This window comes from Piliocolobus tephrosceles, chromosome 13 (assembly GCF_002776525.5).
Source record: "Piliocolobus tephrosceles isolate RC106 chromosome 13, ASM277652v3, whole genome shotgun sequence".
Classification (NCBI taxonomy): domain Eukaryota; kingdom Metazoa; phylum Chordata; class Mammalia; order Primates; family Cercopithecidae; genus Piliocolobus; species Piliocolobus tephrosceles.
Genome location: NC_045446.1, coordinates 64,458,307 through 64,472,501, shown reverse-complemented (window position 1 = coordinate 64,472,501; position 14,195 = coordinate 64,458,307). Strand labels below are relative to the sequence as shown.

General features: G+C 42.2%; 1 protein-coding gene across 2 annotated transcripts in view; it reads left to right on the top strand.

Annotated features, from left to right (window-relative positions):
* The window catches only part of P4HA3 (prolyl 4-hydroxylase subunit alpha 3), a 37,742-nt gene that overhangs the window by 14,806 nt on the left and 8,741 nt on the right, over positions 1-14,195 (top strand). For both annotated transcript variants that reach the window (XM_023209411.1, XM_023209410.1), the window contains exons 5-9: positions 417-468; positions 3,194-3,357; positions 3,600-3,776; positions 10,117-10,181; positions 12,417-12,576. In XM_023209411.1, the coding sequence (XP_023065179.1) occupies positions 417-468; positions 3,194-3,357; positions 3,600-3,776; positions 10,117-10,181; positions 12,417-12,576 (618 nt within the window). The remainder of the gene's footprint in view (positions 1-416; positions 469-3,193; positions 3,358-3,599; positions 3,777-10,116; positions 10,182-12,416; positions 12,577-14,195) is intronic.

The window sequence follows — 14,195 nt, the reverse complement described above, 5'->3', positions numbered from 1 at the left end:
ATTATATTTTTACTAGGGTTTTTATAGTTCCATATTAGGTTAAATATATTTAACTTTGGTTGTGTTATTAAATATAATATAACAAATAACAACACCCTGCAATTACGTGGTTTTGCACGCTTTAAGATTTGAGGGCACTTTAGGAAGGTTTATTTTCATTTATTTTCCTACCTTGCCTGGTAAGGGTGGTCATAAGTCATTAGTAAATGAGGAGACTGGTGAGACCTCATTTGCAGCGAGGCCATAGATCCTCTGCATTTCTGGTCTGCTGTTCCTTTCAGTGAGCCTTGTTATCTACTTATGGTAAGAATATTTTATAGTTTTTTTTTTTTTTTTTTGTAAATCCATTTAATGGTTTGTTCAGAGGAGATGTCCTCAGTGAAGTTAATGCTTTCTTTTCCTTTTTTTTGAAACAGGCAGGAAATGTTTCATGTGCCCTCAGCCTCTCTCGGGAGTTTCTTCTCTACAGTACGTAATGGATAAAAGATAAGCCAGCCACAGGTCTGACTTATGGGGAACTCCCTTCTGCTCCTGGCTTTTAATTCCTGCAAGAGAAATACAGCTATCTGTCTTTATTATCATTTTTTTTTTTTTTTGAGATGGCATCTCACTCTGTCACCCAGGCTGGAGTGCAGTGGCGCGATCTCAGCTCACTACCTCCTGGGTTCAAGCGATTCTCCTGCCTCAGCCTCCCGAGTAGCTGAGATTATAGGCGCCTACCACCACACCTGGCTAATTTTCGTATTTTTAGTAGAGATGGGGTTTCACCATGTTGGCGTGGCTGGTCTCAAACTCCTAACCTCAAGTGGTCCCCCCACCTCGGCCTCCCAAAGTTCTGGGATTACAGGTATGAACCACTGTGCCTGGCCCTATCTTTATTATCTTGATTTCATAATCCAGGTCACATTTCAAATTTTGGTGAAATCTTACATACTGTTCAATGCATCAGGGGAAATTTTTAAGTTAGTTGGAAAATGCTGAGAAGATATCAACGTGTCCCTTCCTTCCTCCACCCAATCAATGATATATTAGTGTTGCTTCAATGGGAAAAAGCCCAAGAGTGGGAGCTAGTTTCTTCAGAGACATTTTAAAGACCCAGATTTTGGAAGCAGACCCAAGAATGAATGAAATCAGTGTGCACTATGTACGCAAGAAGGAAAGTGACTCAGCAGGATTGCTCAGTTTCGCTGCTCACAGAGAGATGCCAGTTTTTCCCTTTAAGTCACGTCTCCCTCTGTGATGCATGCATCCTGCCCAGCCAGTGGGTCACATAATTCAGCATCATCCCCCCTTCAGGGAGTCCCTTGCTAACAACAAAATGAGTTAAACAGGAGGGAGATGCTTCCTAACTCAGCTATCTGCTTGGAAATGTTTGCTTCAAAGTTATATGTGTATATTTGCTTAACATTTTAGTGGTAGACGGCTTCCTAGGTTTTTCTTTAATACAGTATTTGTTTGTTTTGTTTTGCTTTTGCTTTTAGGGGTGTGGTTTTTTTCTTTGTTGTTTGTTTTTTGGTTTTGTTTTTTTGAGACAGAGTCTCATTCTGTCACCCAGGCTGGAGTGCAATGGTGCAATCTTGGCTCACTGCAGTCTCTGCCTCCCAGGTTCAAGTGATTCTTGTGCCTCAGCCTCCCAAGTAGCTGGGATTACAGCCATGTGCCACCATGCTCAGCTAATTTTTATATTTTTAGCAGAGAGGGGGTTCTGCCATGTTGGCCAGACTGGTCTCGAACTCCTGGCCTCAAGTGATCCACCTGCCTTGGCCTCCCAAAATGCTGGGATTACAGGCATGAGTATTTAGTATTTAGATACTAAAATGAGATACAAAAATCACTATTTTGTTTTAATATTTATAAAGTATTCCATATAGGACTTTACAATTGCATGTATACAGAACTTTTTAATGAATCAATTTAGTAACATTATTCCCTTCTGATAATTTAGCAAACAGTAGGATAAGGAAGTAGCTGTATATCTACAAACACATGAGTAGTTAGTGGTACAAACAAAATTATAATCCAAACCTTCTTTATTTCTTTGCACTTGTTCTATTAAATTTTTTGCTATCCACCCAAATTGTGTGCTTTTATAGGTGGATAATAGAACATGGCAAGTTGAGATTCCCAGTTTTATTTCTGGCTTTGCAATATTTTCACTGGGGTTTGGGCTTGTAATTTCCATTCTCCAAAATTTCATTTCTTCTCTTATTAAAGCAGAATGGTAATTTCTGCCCCTTCCTTTCCTCCTTTGCCAGGGTGATGCTTGTGGTTAGAAGCACACTTGGTTCCTCAGAGAAAGATGCTTTGGGAGCCTTAGAACAATTCAGCATCTCCTTCTGAGATGCATTGAGAGTCATGCAAAGAGACCAGCAGGCCATGGGTAGCTCTGCCAAAGCATGGGGCATCTTGCAGCCGAAGTGGGTACAGACAGGTGGGCATGAACAAGACACAAGATTTATTGGGTTTCCCAAGGGCCCTGTGGGAATCCAGTCTAGAGCCAAAGTCTAGAGTCCCTCTGCCCCATACTTCTTTGCTCTGGGTCTAGGCCAGTTAGGAGATTTGAAAGATCTAGTGGAGCCAGGAATGAATTAGCTTCCAATTCTCTGGGGAAGAATAGATTGGGTCCTTTTGCAATAGGCTTTGGCTTTCTGGACTTCTCTTTCATTGCACTTATCATATTTTGTTGTAAGTGATAATTTAATGTCCTTTTTCTCCATTAGACTCTAAATTCTGGGAGGTCAGCCTGTAGCACAGTATCTGGTACATAGTAGATGTTCATTGAAGATTTACTGAATGGATGGGTGAAAGAATCAATGAATGAATGAATGAAGCTTCATCTTCCCCATATATACCATCACACTATCCCAGAGCAGCCATCCTCATGATCCCTTGGCCTAAGAGTTTTAAGTTCCACTTTGCTTCCTAAAGCCCTTTGCACCTTTGCATCTTCAAAGGTGCAAAGGGCTTTGGGTACTTTAAAAAAAAAAAAAAAAACAGGTACTTTAAAAAAAAACCAGGTACTCTTCTGGGAGTGAGGGCCTTGTGTCCTCCTGTGCGTTGACATGAGGAGTTATTCAGGAGATCCAGTTGCCCTGCTTGTGCAGCAGTGAAGCTGGAGGAAACCTTGGTGGCACTCCCTGCGGCCAGTGTTTGTTAATCCCTATTTTATATTCCCTGCTCTGATTTCTTCCAGGCCCAGATAATAAGAGGATGGCCAGGAATGTCTTGAAATATGAAAGGCTCTTGGCAGAGAGCCCCAACCAGGTGGTAGCTGAGGCTGTCATCCAGAGGCCCAATATACCCCACCTGCAGACCAGAGACACCTACGAGGGGCTATGTCAGACCCTGGGTTCTCAGGTAGGATTCCTCAGGGAAAGAGAAGGGGGGAGAGGCCTGGCTAGAGTGTGAGAAACTAGATTTGGGATAACATGAGGGGATAGAGCTGATGCATTAAAAACAATAAAGCTCACTTGGGCAGCATCAGAGTGACCACATTCTGTATCTCTTGCATTCCAATTTTTTTATGCCATAGTTCCCCTAAGTTGAGTTTTGCTCCTAGACCCTTCTTCTCTTGTGCTTATCCTATTCTTTCTTTCCAGCCCACTCTCTACCAGATCCCTAGCCTCTACTGTTCCTATGAGACCAATTCCAATGCCTACCTGCTGCTCCAGCCCATCCGGAAGGAGGTCATCCACCTGGAGCCCTACATTGCTCTCTACCATGACTTTGTCAGTGACTCAGAGGCTCAGAAAATTAGAGAATTTGCAGAACCATGGGTGAGTGTCCTGAGAACCCGCCAAGAATTTCTCTTTGTGTCTTCACATGCCTGGAGTTCAGGAGTGTTCAGAATAGGCAACCTGGACAACTAGACACCTCAAAGAGCTAAGGAGTTCAGAATGCCAACCATTCCATAAAACTAATCCATGGTGGAAAAAAATCACAATAGTGCTTGCCTCTGGATGGAAAGGATTAACTGGATGATGTGCAAGAGGATTCTCTGGGGTATTGAAAATGTACTCTCAATATCTTGTTAGGGACATGGTACATGTGGCTGTATGCATTTGTCAAAACTCACCAAATGGTCTACTTGAGACCTGTGCATATCATTGTATGTAAGTTTAACCTAAGAAAATGCAAATAAAAAAGAACACTTCAAAAGTGTCAACCATTCCATATAATCGGTAGAGGTGGGGAAAAGGGTGAAATGACAGCGGCAAGGAGTAAAATCCTAGCACATATTTACAGAGTTAGAGTAGAAAGCTGAACTTCATTATTTGTTAAAAAGGAAACTGAGGCCCAGAGAGGGGAAGGGACTTGTTAAGGTCACACATGTAGCTAGAGCCACAGCTAGAACTTAGAGGTACAGTAGTCCCCCTTATTTGCAATTTTACTTTCTGTGGTTTCAGTTATTCTCAGTTTAGTACAATAAGATATTTTAAGAGAGAGAGGTCATTTTCCCATAACCTTAATACAGTATATTATTATTATTATTCTATTTTATTATTGTTAATCTCTGTGCCTCATTTATGAATTGTAAATTATAACATATCATTATGAATTAAACTTTGTACTTCAATTATAATCATGATTATAATTTCGTTTTAAAAAAACCAAAGGAGGCCAGAGTGGTCAGGGCTAGCGGGCCCAACAAAGGTGCAGGGCTTCAACTGAGTCTTCAAAGATGGGCAGGATGTGCTGAGAGAGAGAAGTGATGAGTGAATGTGCTTTGGGAAAGGGACAGTGACTAGGAAGCAGAGATATTCAACAAAAGCCACTGAGGCATCTGTCTTCAGTTCCCATGGGGGAGCCACTACCACGTGAGCCCAGGGCTGATTCCTGGGAGAGCCACAGACCAGACAGGCATCAGCAGCCCCAGAGAGACGCTTCTAGGGGAAGGAAGTATGCCAAGGTCTGTGCATGCCAAATGGACGACATGGCCGTGAACGATTAAATAGACATCTCTGGGTGGGTCACTTCTCCTGTTTCCATGACAACAGGGCTGTTTTAAGGAAAAATTTAGTTATAATTTAGTTATAATGTAATTATGATTATAATTAAATTACAATCATGATTAAATTAAATTTTGATTAAAGCCATCCCACACTGTCTTCACTCAGAGACCCAGCCTGACAGAGCAGCCTCTATATGGGACATTGCCAGTCTCATGGAAAAGGAAAAAGACAAATGGCAAACATGAGCTGGCTCATAAAGCTTCTGCGTGGAAGTGCCAGATGTTACTTCCACCCATGTTTCATTGGTCAGAGCAAAGCATGTGGCCACTACTGCAGTCAACAGCGAGGTTCTAATTCTTCGACAGGGAAAGCACTGCAAGTCACCAAGCCAAGCTGGATGTCAATGGGAAGAGGACATTTAATCTTCCATTTGGAAGCATGCTAAATATTAAAAAATAATGCACCTCTATAAGCATGTTGCCTCTTTAAACATATTGTCTCAGAATTATTTCTGTCAAGCCAGACATTGTGCCCTTACCATGTGCAGTTCATCCAGGCAGCCGTTAGTCATTCATCAAGAGAGTAGAGCCCACTGTGTGCCAGATACTGGCCTGAGTGCTGGGCTTTTACAGTGAGATGAAGTATTGGTTCTTTCCTCTTGGGAACTTAGTGCACAATGGGGAAAAACAAATATTTACACTAAACTATGATACATGCTATCATAGAGGTGTGTGCAGGGAGTTGTACTATGCACATAAAAAAGGGAGGCTTCCTCTAAAGAAAAGGCAATTGGGTGAAGAACAGATGGGTAAGGGAGGAAGAATCAGGGAAGGCTTCACTGTGGAGGTGACATCTATCAGAGAAAGAAGGTGGCAAAGGGTATTCCAGAAAGACAAAACAGTATGTGCAAGGGCAACAGTATGTGATATGTGGTATGTTCAGAGACTGGGCAGAAACTTGGTGGCTGAAGTGTGCAAGGGATGGGGGCGAGAGGTAATAGGAGATGAGGCTAGATGTGAGACACCATTAGCAGATGCTATAAATGCCATATGCCAGGGAGTTTGGATTTTATCCTTTAGGCAGCAGGAGAGCTGTTGGACAGTTTTAATGGGAGAGTTGCATGATCATGTCTGATTTTTAAGGAAGATTGTAACAGCAGACATGGATTGGAGGGAGAAGAGGAGCAATCATCATTTCATCTAAAAGCCCCTCCAGGACAGTCTAGAATCTTTGCACAGAAGTTTTTTGAGATAATTAAGCCCCACTGGTGAATTGGAGCAAACAGGTTCAGCTTTGCAGTGAGCCAGCAGTAGTAGCTTTTGGCCAACAGCTATATTTTGCTTAGAACAGCCCTGTTACCATGGTAACGGGAGAAGTGACCCACCCAGAGATGTGGATTTAAATGTTCATGGCCGTGTCGTCCATTTGGCATGCACAGACCTTGGCACACTTCCTTCCCCTAGAAGAGTCTCTCTGGGGCTGCTGATGCCTGTCTGGTCTGTGGCTCTCCCAGGATTCAGCCCTGGACTGACATGGTAGTGGCTCCCCCATGGGAACTGAAGACAGATGCCTCAGTGGCTTTTGTTGAATATCTCTGCTTCCTAGTCACTGTCCCTTTCCCAAAGCACATTCACTCATCACTTCTGTCTCTCGGCACATCCTGCCCATCTTTGAAGACTCAGTTGAAGCCCTGCACCTTTGTTGGGCCCGCTAGCACTGACCACTCTGGCCTCCTTTGGTTCTTTTTTTAGAGCACCTTTTTTATTTTATTTTTTTTTTATTTATTTTTTATTTTTTTTTATTATTATACTTTAAGTTCTAGGGTACATGTGCATAACGTGCAGGTTTGTTACATATGTATACTTGTGCCATGTTGGTGTGCTGCACCCATCAACTCGTCAACACCCATCAATTCGTCACTTATATCAGGTATAACTCCCAATGCAATCCCTCCCCCCTCCCCCCTCCCCATGATAGGCCCCGGTGTGTGATGTTCCCCTTCCCGAGTCCAAGTGATCTCATTGTTCAGTTCCCACCTATGAGTGAGAACATGCAGTGTTTGGTTTTCTGTTCTTGTGATAGTTTGCTAAGAATGATGGTTTCCAGCTGCATCCATGTCCCTACAAAGGATGCAAACTCATCCTTTTTTTATGGCTGCATAATATTCCATGGTGTATATGTGCCACATTTTCTTAATCCAGTCTGTCACAGATGGACATTTGGGTTGATTCCAAGACTTTGCTATTGTGAATAGTGCTGTAATAAACATACGTGTGCATGTGTCTTTATAGCAGCATGATTTATAATCCTTTGGGTATATACCCAGTAGTGGGATGGCTGGGTCATATGGTACATCTAGATCTAGATCCTTGAGGAATCGCCATACTGTTTTCCATAATGGTTGAACTAGTTTACAATCCCACCAACAGTGTAAAAGTGTTCCTATTTCTCCACATCCTCTCCAGCACCTGTTGTTTCCTGACTTTTTAATGATTGCCATTCTAGCTGGTGTGAGATGGTATCTCATTGTGGTTTTGATTTGCATTTCTCTGATGGCCAGTGATGATGAGCATTTTTTCATGTGTCTGTTGGCTGTATGAATGTCTTCTTTTGAGAAATGTCTGTTCATATCCTTTGCCCACTTTAGAGCACCTTTTAGAGCCACATACAATTACCTATTCCTCCTCTGAACTCTAAGCTTTTTCTCACCGGTTGTTTGGTACTTAATTTTTAAATGTATTCTGCCTTTTATGTGTTGTCTGACATCACCGACAGTTTCCTGGGTCAGCATCCTGTTTTCCCAGTCAGATTGTAAACTAGCAGGCATCATCTTTCTGCAAATGCCTTGCCCATGTTCTTCCCATTGCTGCCAGAGTAATCTTTAAAAGCTCAGGTCTGACCATTCAAGCCCTTGCTGAAACTCTTTAATGGGTCACTTTTGCCCTTGAGTGCTTACAAGTCTCCATGGCCTGGCTGCTGCCAACCCCTTCCACCACATCTCCCCCAGCACTTGATGCTCCAGCTGCACACTCTTCTGTCTGCCTGGAATGAGCTGCCCTTGACTTCTCACCCGTATGATTCCAGTGTGTCTCGTGGACATCCTGGAAAGACTTCCTGTCCCTCCTAAGAAGGGGCTCTGTGCCCCTCTCTGTATTTCCATGGCATTCTATACTTACCTATTATGGCCCCATTAGATGTCTTAGGGGCAGGGACATTGTCTGGGTTAACATATTGTTTTTCCAGGGCCTAGCACAGTGCTTAGCACAGAGAACAACCAATAAATATTTGTTCTAAAAAATGAGTGACTGGTACATGGACAATTAATGATTGTTACAGGAATTAAGTATAAGGTGGCTTCTTAATTTGGAGTGGAGAAAGGATTCCTTAGGTTTTTTTTTTTTTTCTTTTTCTTTTTCTTTTTTTTTTTTAACCATTGGTTTGGCCCTAAAAGAACAGAAGGGAGCATCCCTCTTCTGTGAGTCTCTCCTCTACAAATGGCTCAGGACAGCACACCAGGGACAATGGATAGAGGCAACATCAATCCCCTTCTGATTTCCTGCTTCATAAGGTTGTAGAGCCACATGATGAGAGGAACTCGCAAGCACATGTTGTTCCTGTGCTGCATTTTATAGATGGGGAAACAGGCCCAAGGAAAGGAAGTGGCTTTTCCAAGACTGTCTACCTGGTTTAGCAGGAGGGACAATGACATTATGGAAGCTTCAGAGAAGGGAAAGAGCTTCTGTCTGTGTAGCTCATTGCCCCAGGCTCTGCCTGCCTGTGAAGCACCAGAGCTGGGTCTGAGCCCTGTGAGCACCTTTAAGCACAGTGCCCTGTTTCATTCATTCATTTGTTTATTTAACCAGTACTAAGCACCTATTCCACCGCCAGGCGTTGAATGGACCCTGGGGATACAGCACTGAAAAAAGGTCAAGTCCTTGCCCTCATGAGCTGACATTCTGATGACAGAGGCATTTACCCTCATATTAATAAATAATATTTCTCTTTCTGTCCCTGGATTTTGCAATTAGGAGACACTTTATTTAAAAATAATTTAGGCCTGCTATGGTGGCTCATTCCTATAATCCCAGCACTTTGGGAGGCCGAGGCAGCAGGATCCCTTGAGACCAGAAGTTCAAGACCAGCCTGGGCAACAAAACAAGACCCCATATCTACAAAAAACATTTTTTAAAAAAATTAGCCAGGTTTGGTGGCATGTGCTTATGGTCCCAGCTATTTGGGAGGCTGAGGTGGGAGGATTGCTTGAGTCTAGGAGTTGGAGGCTGTAGTGAGCTATGATTGTACTACTGCACTCCAGCCTGGGCAACATAGCAAGACCCTATCTCTAAAGATAATAATAATAATAATAATAATTTAAATGCTATATCTAGACATTCAGAACAAAAGAGAGGCATTTAATTAAACTAGTGTTATCAAAACTGTTGTCTTTTCACAATCAAGGCAGTTGCAGCTATGAAAATCTCACAAGTACCCTCAACATTTATAACTATTATATATCAATTGTTTTAAAAAAGTAGTTATAGCAAAAACAGATTCTGATTCTCTATAAAGAAAGGCTTTCATTAGAATATTCAAAAGGAGCAGGCTGCCTCTGAGTGTAGAGAGTTTCGTGTTGCTGGAGGTGTTCGTTTTTAATTCGACAAACACTTACGAAGTGCTTACCATAGGCCAGCCCCAGGTCAGTGCCTGACCCTGGGAAACAAAGACGAATGAGAAATAGCCCCTGTTCTTACCTAACTCACAGTCTTGCAGATACAAAAGGGATTCAAATAACAGTTCAATTCAACTTAGCAAACTTTTATCGGGTGCTTACTGTCGACTAGACACAGTGTTAAAAGTTATTTTCTAAAGACCCATGGCAATGCAAAAGACTTCCCATCCAAAATTAAAATTAAGCCCTTGAATGCAAAAAAAAAAAAAAAAAAAAAGGTTATTTTCAACTCTACGATCTTTAGTGCCTTATGGTTTTTTATTTTCAGGATTGATAGCTGTCACTAAATTAGTCCCACATGCAAAATGTCCTTTAATTAGGGAGGAACTGGCGTCTGTTATGTTTATGCTTAAGGGAGGAGCATGTCTGTCGAATGACAAGCCTTTCCTTTTGCATCCTAACCACTTGGACTTTGTCTTACATCCTTCCCACCAGCTACAGAGATCAGTGGTGGCATCAGGGGAGAAGCAGTTACAAGTGGAGTACCGCATCAGCAAAAGGTAAGAAGGTCATACCTGCTGCCCACCCTCAGGCCCGTAGCATAGCTGACTGCCAGTCAGCAACAGCCGTTCAGGGACTAGGTGGAGAACTCCTAGTTCACATTTATAGCGATACATTCTTTTTAAGAGGGAAAAGTTTCCACTCCCCTTTCCCAGATCGTTAGATCATCTGAGGATTTAACTAGAAGGCCATTCGAGAGAGACTTGGAAGAGCTCCTCTGGCCTAAACCAAAAAATAAGTCTGTAGTTGTTCTTCTAAACAGGATTGCTTTTCCAGAAGATATAGTCCTGTCTACATTTGTAATTTTAACTTTACAAGATTCTGTTCCCACCTCCTGACTCATATTCAAAGCATGACTTGCCAACAATGAGACCAGAAGGACAAATAGACTCTGTGGCCCTGATGGCTTCTGTAGAGGAGCAGATTCAGCTGTGAGAGCCCAGCTTTATCCCACCCCTCCAGCCCTGCCCACCCCCCACTGCAGCCCTTTACTTGCATCCACCAAAGACATGTGAGACAGTGATGTCAGCATCCTTGGCAAGAGGCCAGACCTCAGAATGGGGATTTGTTTGTGCTGTCTGGGAAGGGAGGTGAGTGATCAAAGCTGTGATTCAGAATCATTTGGCTTAACTTACTTGGTCTAGTACATTAAGGGCCTTTCATATTAGTAGTTATTCTCTAAGCTATGGAAGGTCCCTATGACCTCAGCTTCATTGCTTTTTCTAACCTTTCTGATATTGTAGTGTCAGAGAGAAAATTCAGCCTTGGGTTAATTGCTTCCAGGGGAGCAGGTGGTATTTTCTTCCCTTTTCAGAACAAGAAACTACTTTCTTTCTCTACTTGCATCACTCTTCAGCTCTTTGACTTTTGATTCTGTCCTCACAACTTCACTGGAGCTGGTCTCCCAAAGGTCACCAGGGAACTTCTAATTACCAAATCGTTTTCCTGCTCGCACACCTTCACTGACTACCCATTATCCATAAAGTGAAGTCCAGATTCCATATCACAGTGTTTTCAGCTTTCTATGTCATGCCCTGAGGCTGCTTCTCCAGCTGTATCTCCCGTTACTTCTTCCTATCTCCTTATGCATAATTTATTGCCACACCTCCATGTCTGTGCTTATGCTGTTTCTTCAGGCTGGAATACTCCTACATCTTTTCCATCTATTGAAATTTTATGTACCCTTCAAAATTTGGCCTAAATGTCACCATCTTACCTGAGTGCCCCACTGGAATGAACTTCTTCTTCCTCTGTGCTCCCCAGCACTTTAAAGTCTGTTTCTCAATTTTTCACTGTACCTTACTTTGTTCTTAGTTATATTTGTGTTTGTCCTTTCTCCCATAATCCATGAGCTCTTAGAAGGCAATAACCCTGTCTTGGGGATCTCTGTAAACCTAAGAGCATGTGGCATAGCACTCTCTTGCACTCTATTTAAAAGAATGAGCACATTAGTTCATCAAAAGCAAAGAGCAAAGAAATGGTCTTCCATATCATGCCAAGGCTCTTCCCTCAGAGCCTTATGGTCTCCCCAGGAGGCCCACTGGCTTTAGGGAGCACTTCCTCATTTTCCAGGGACATAAATTCTGATTCCAAAATTGCCACTTTGTCAGAACCTCAACAAGACATTCAGGAAAAGAGACTGAACTCTGCTGTTTAGTCTTTGCCCTATCCTGGCTTGTCTTGCAGTAGAGCAGAGATTTTCCTGTGTTTAAAAGTAACACTAACATATAGCTCACAAAGTGTCTTCATAAGCATTGCCTCTCACAATCTTTTTAAGTCTGTGAAGTAGATACTATTATCATCTCAATTTTATAGACAACACACTGACCCTTAGAGAGGTTAGTGGTTAAATACTTTACTTAGGATCACAGAGGATCGGGGACTCGTCACATTTCTCTAAATCTCAAGCTTTTCCCAGTGTATCTGGGTCCCTCTGTTCAGATGTCTCTACACCATAGTAGCTTTGAAGGCCGGGGTTTTGTCTTATTCCTCTTTGTATCTCAATGCCATGAGATTGTTGAGGTAGAGAACAAAGTGAACTGGGCAGACATACCATGAGGAATGAGTAGGTAATTAGGCAGTTATGTCTGTCTTCCCTCCCTCTCTTCCTTCCTTCCTTCCATCCTTCCTTCTGGCAATTAACATAATTTATTTGTTTATTCACTCATTCAGAGACATCATTTAGTCATTTCAGGCATCAGATCATTGATACTTCAATCTGTGGTGTGTTTTAGTGCCTGGCTGAAGGACACCGTTGACCCAATGCTGGTGACCCTTAACCACCGCATTGCTGCCCTCACAGGCCTTGATGTCCGGCCTCCGTATGCAGAGTATCTGCAGGTGGTGAACTATGGCATCGGAGGGCACTATGAGCCTCACTTTGACCACGCTACGGTAATGGTGGAGTCAATGACCAATCCCCTGGGGTAGTAAGCCAGGACATTATTTATTTCTCTGAGGCAGAGCTCTTGTAGGCTCTCAGGGAATACTAAGTGAAACCTTAGAACAAAGGTTCTTGTTCTAGAAACATCTGAAAGCATTAGTTTCAAGCATATTGTTGCTGACTCATTTTCTTGTCTGCCACCATCTCTCTTCTAAAATTTGCTGGTGAGGGAAGAATGTGGCTTGTCATGGAATCATCTGACTTCTTCACTCAGGGACTTCCTGGTGAGGATTGTCCTTCCTCCAGTAACTCTTCTATCCTCATGATCTCAACTGGCCATCTTTGCTGATAATAGCAAATATATATATTTTTAAATTTTAGATTCATGGGGTATATATGCTTGTTTTTTATTTACGTATTTATTTATGTATTTATTTTTTTCTTTATAGGCAGGGTCTTGCTCTGTTGCCAAGGCTGCAATGTAGTGGCACCATCATAGCTCACTGCAGCCTTGAGCTCCTGGGCTAAGCAATCCTCCCATCTCAGCCTCCCAAGTAGCTCTAGGACTACACCTGGCTAATTAAAAAAATTTTTTTTTGTAGAGACAAGGTCCTGCTATGTTGCCCAGGCTGCTCTTGAACTCCTGGGCTCAAGCAATCCTCCCACCTCAGTCTCCCAAAGTGCTGACATTACAGGAGTGAGCCACTGCACCCAGCTATGCTTGTTATATGGGCATTACATGTGTAATGGTGGGGACTACACTTCCAGTGTACCCATCACCCAAATATTGAATGTTGTACCTGATACGTAATTTTTCAACTCTCACTCCCCTTTCACCCTCCCCCATTTTGGAGTTTCCGGTGTCTGTTACCTGCATCTTTATGTGCATGTGTACCCATTGTTTAGCTCCCACTTGTAAGTGAGAACATGCAATAACTTATCTTCTGCTTTTGAGTTAGTTCACTTAGGATAATGGCCTCCAGCTCCATCCATGTTGCTGCAGAGGAAATGATTTCATTCTTTTTATGGCTGGATAGTATTCCATGTTGTATATATACCATACTTTCTTTATTAAATCAACCATTGATGGACATTTAGGTTGGTTCCATTACTTTGCTGTTGTGAATAATGCTGCAATAAATATCTGGGTGCAGGTGTTTTTCCTTTAATATAATACTTTATTTTCCTTTGGGTAGATACCCAGTAGTGATTTTTGAGGATTAAAATGACCTCCCCAAAATTGACCTATAAATTGAACCCCAGCTTTATAAAAATTCCAAGAGGGTTATTTTTATAGAAATTAACAAGCTGATCCTAAAATGTATATGGAAATGCAAAAAACCTAGAGCAGCCAAAACAATTTTGAAAAAGAAGAACACATTGGAGGACACTCACTACCTGATCTCAAAACTTAGTATAGAGCTATAGGAATCAAGGCAGTGTGGTACCAGTGTAAGGAGAGACACATAGGTCAATGGAACAGAACAGATTCCAGAAATAAACCAACACATTTGTGATCAATTGATTTTGACAAAGGTGCCAAGGAAATTCAGTGAAGAAGATATAATCTTTTCAGTAGATGGTATTGGAACAATTTAATATCTATCTGCAAATAATAATGACTATACAT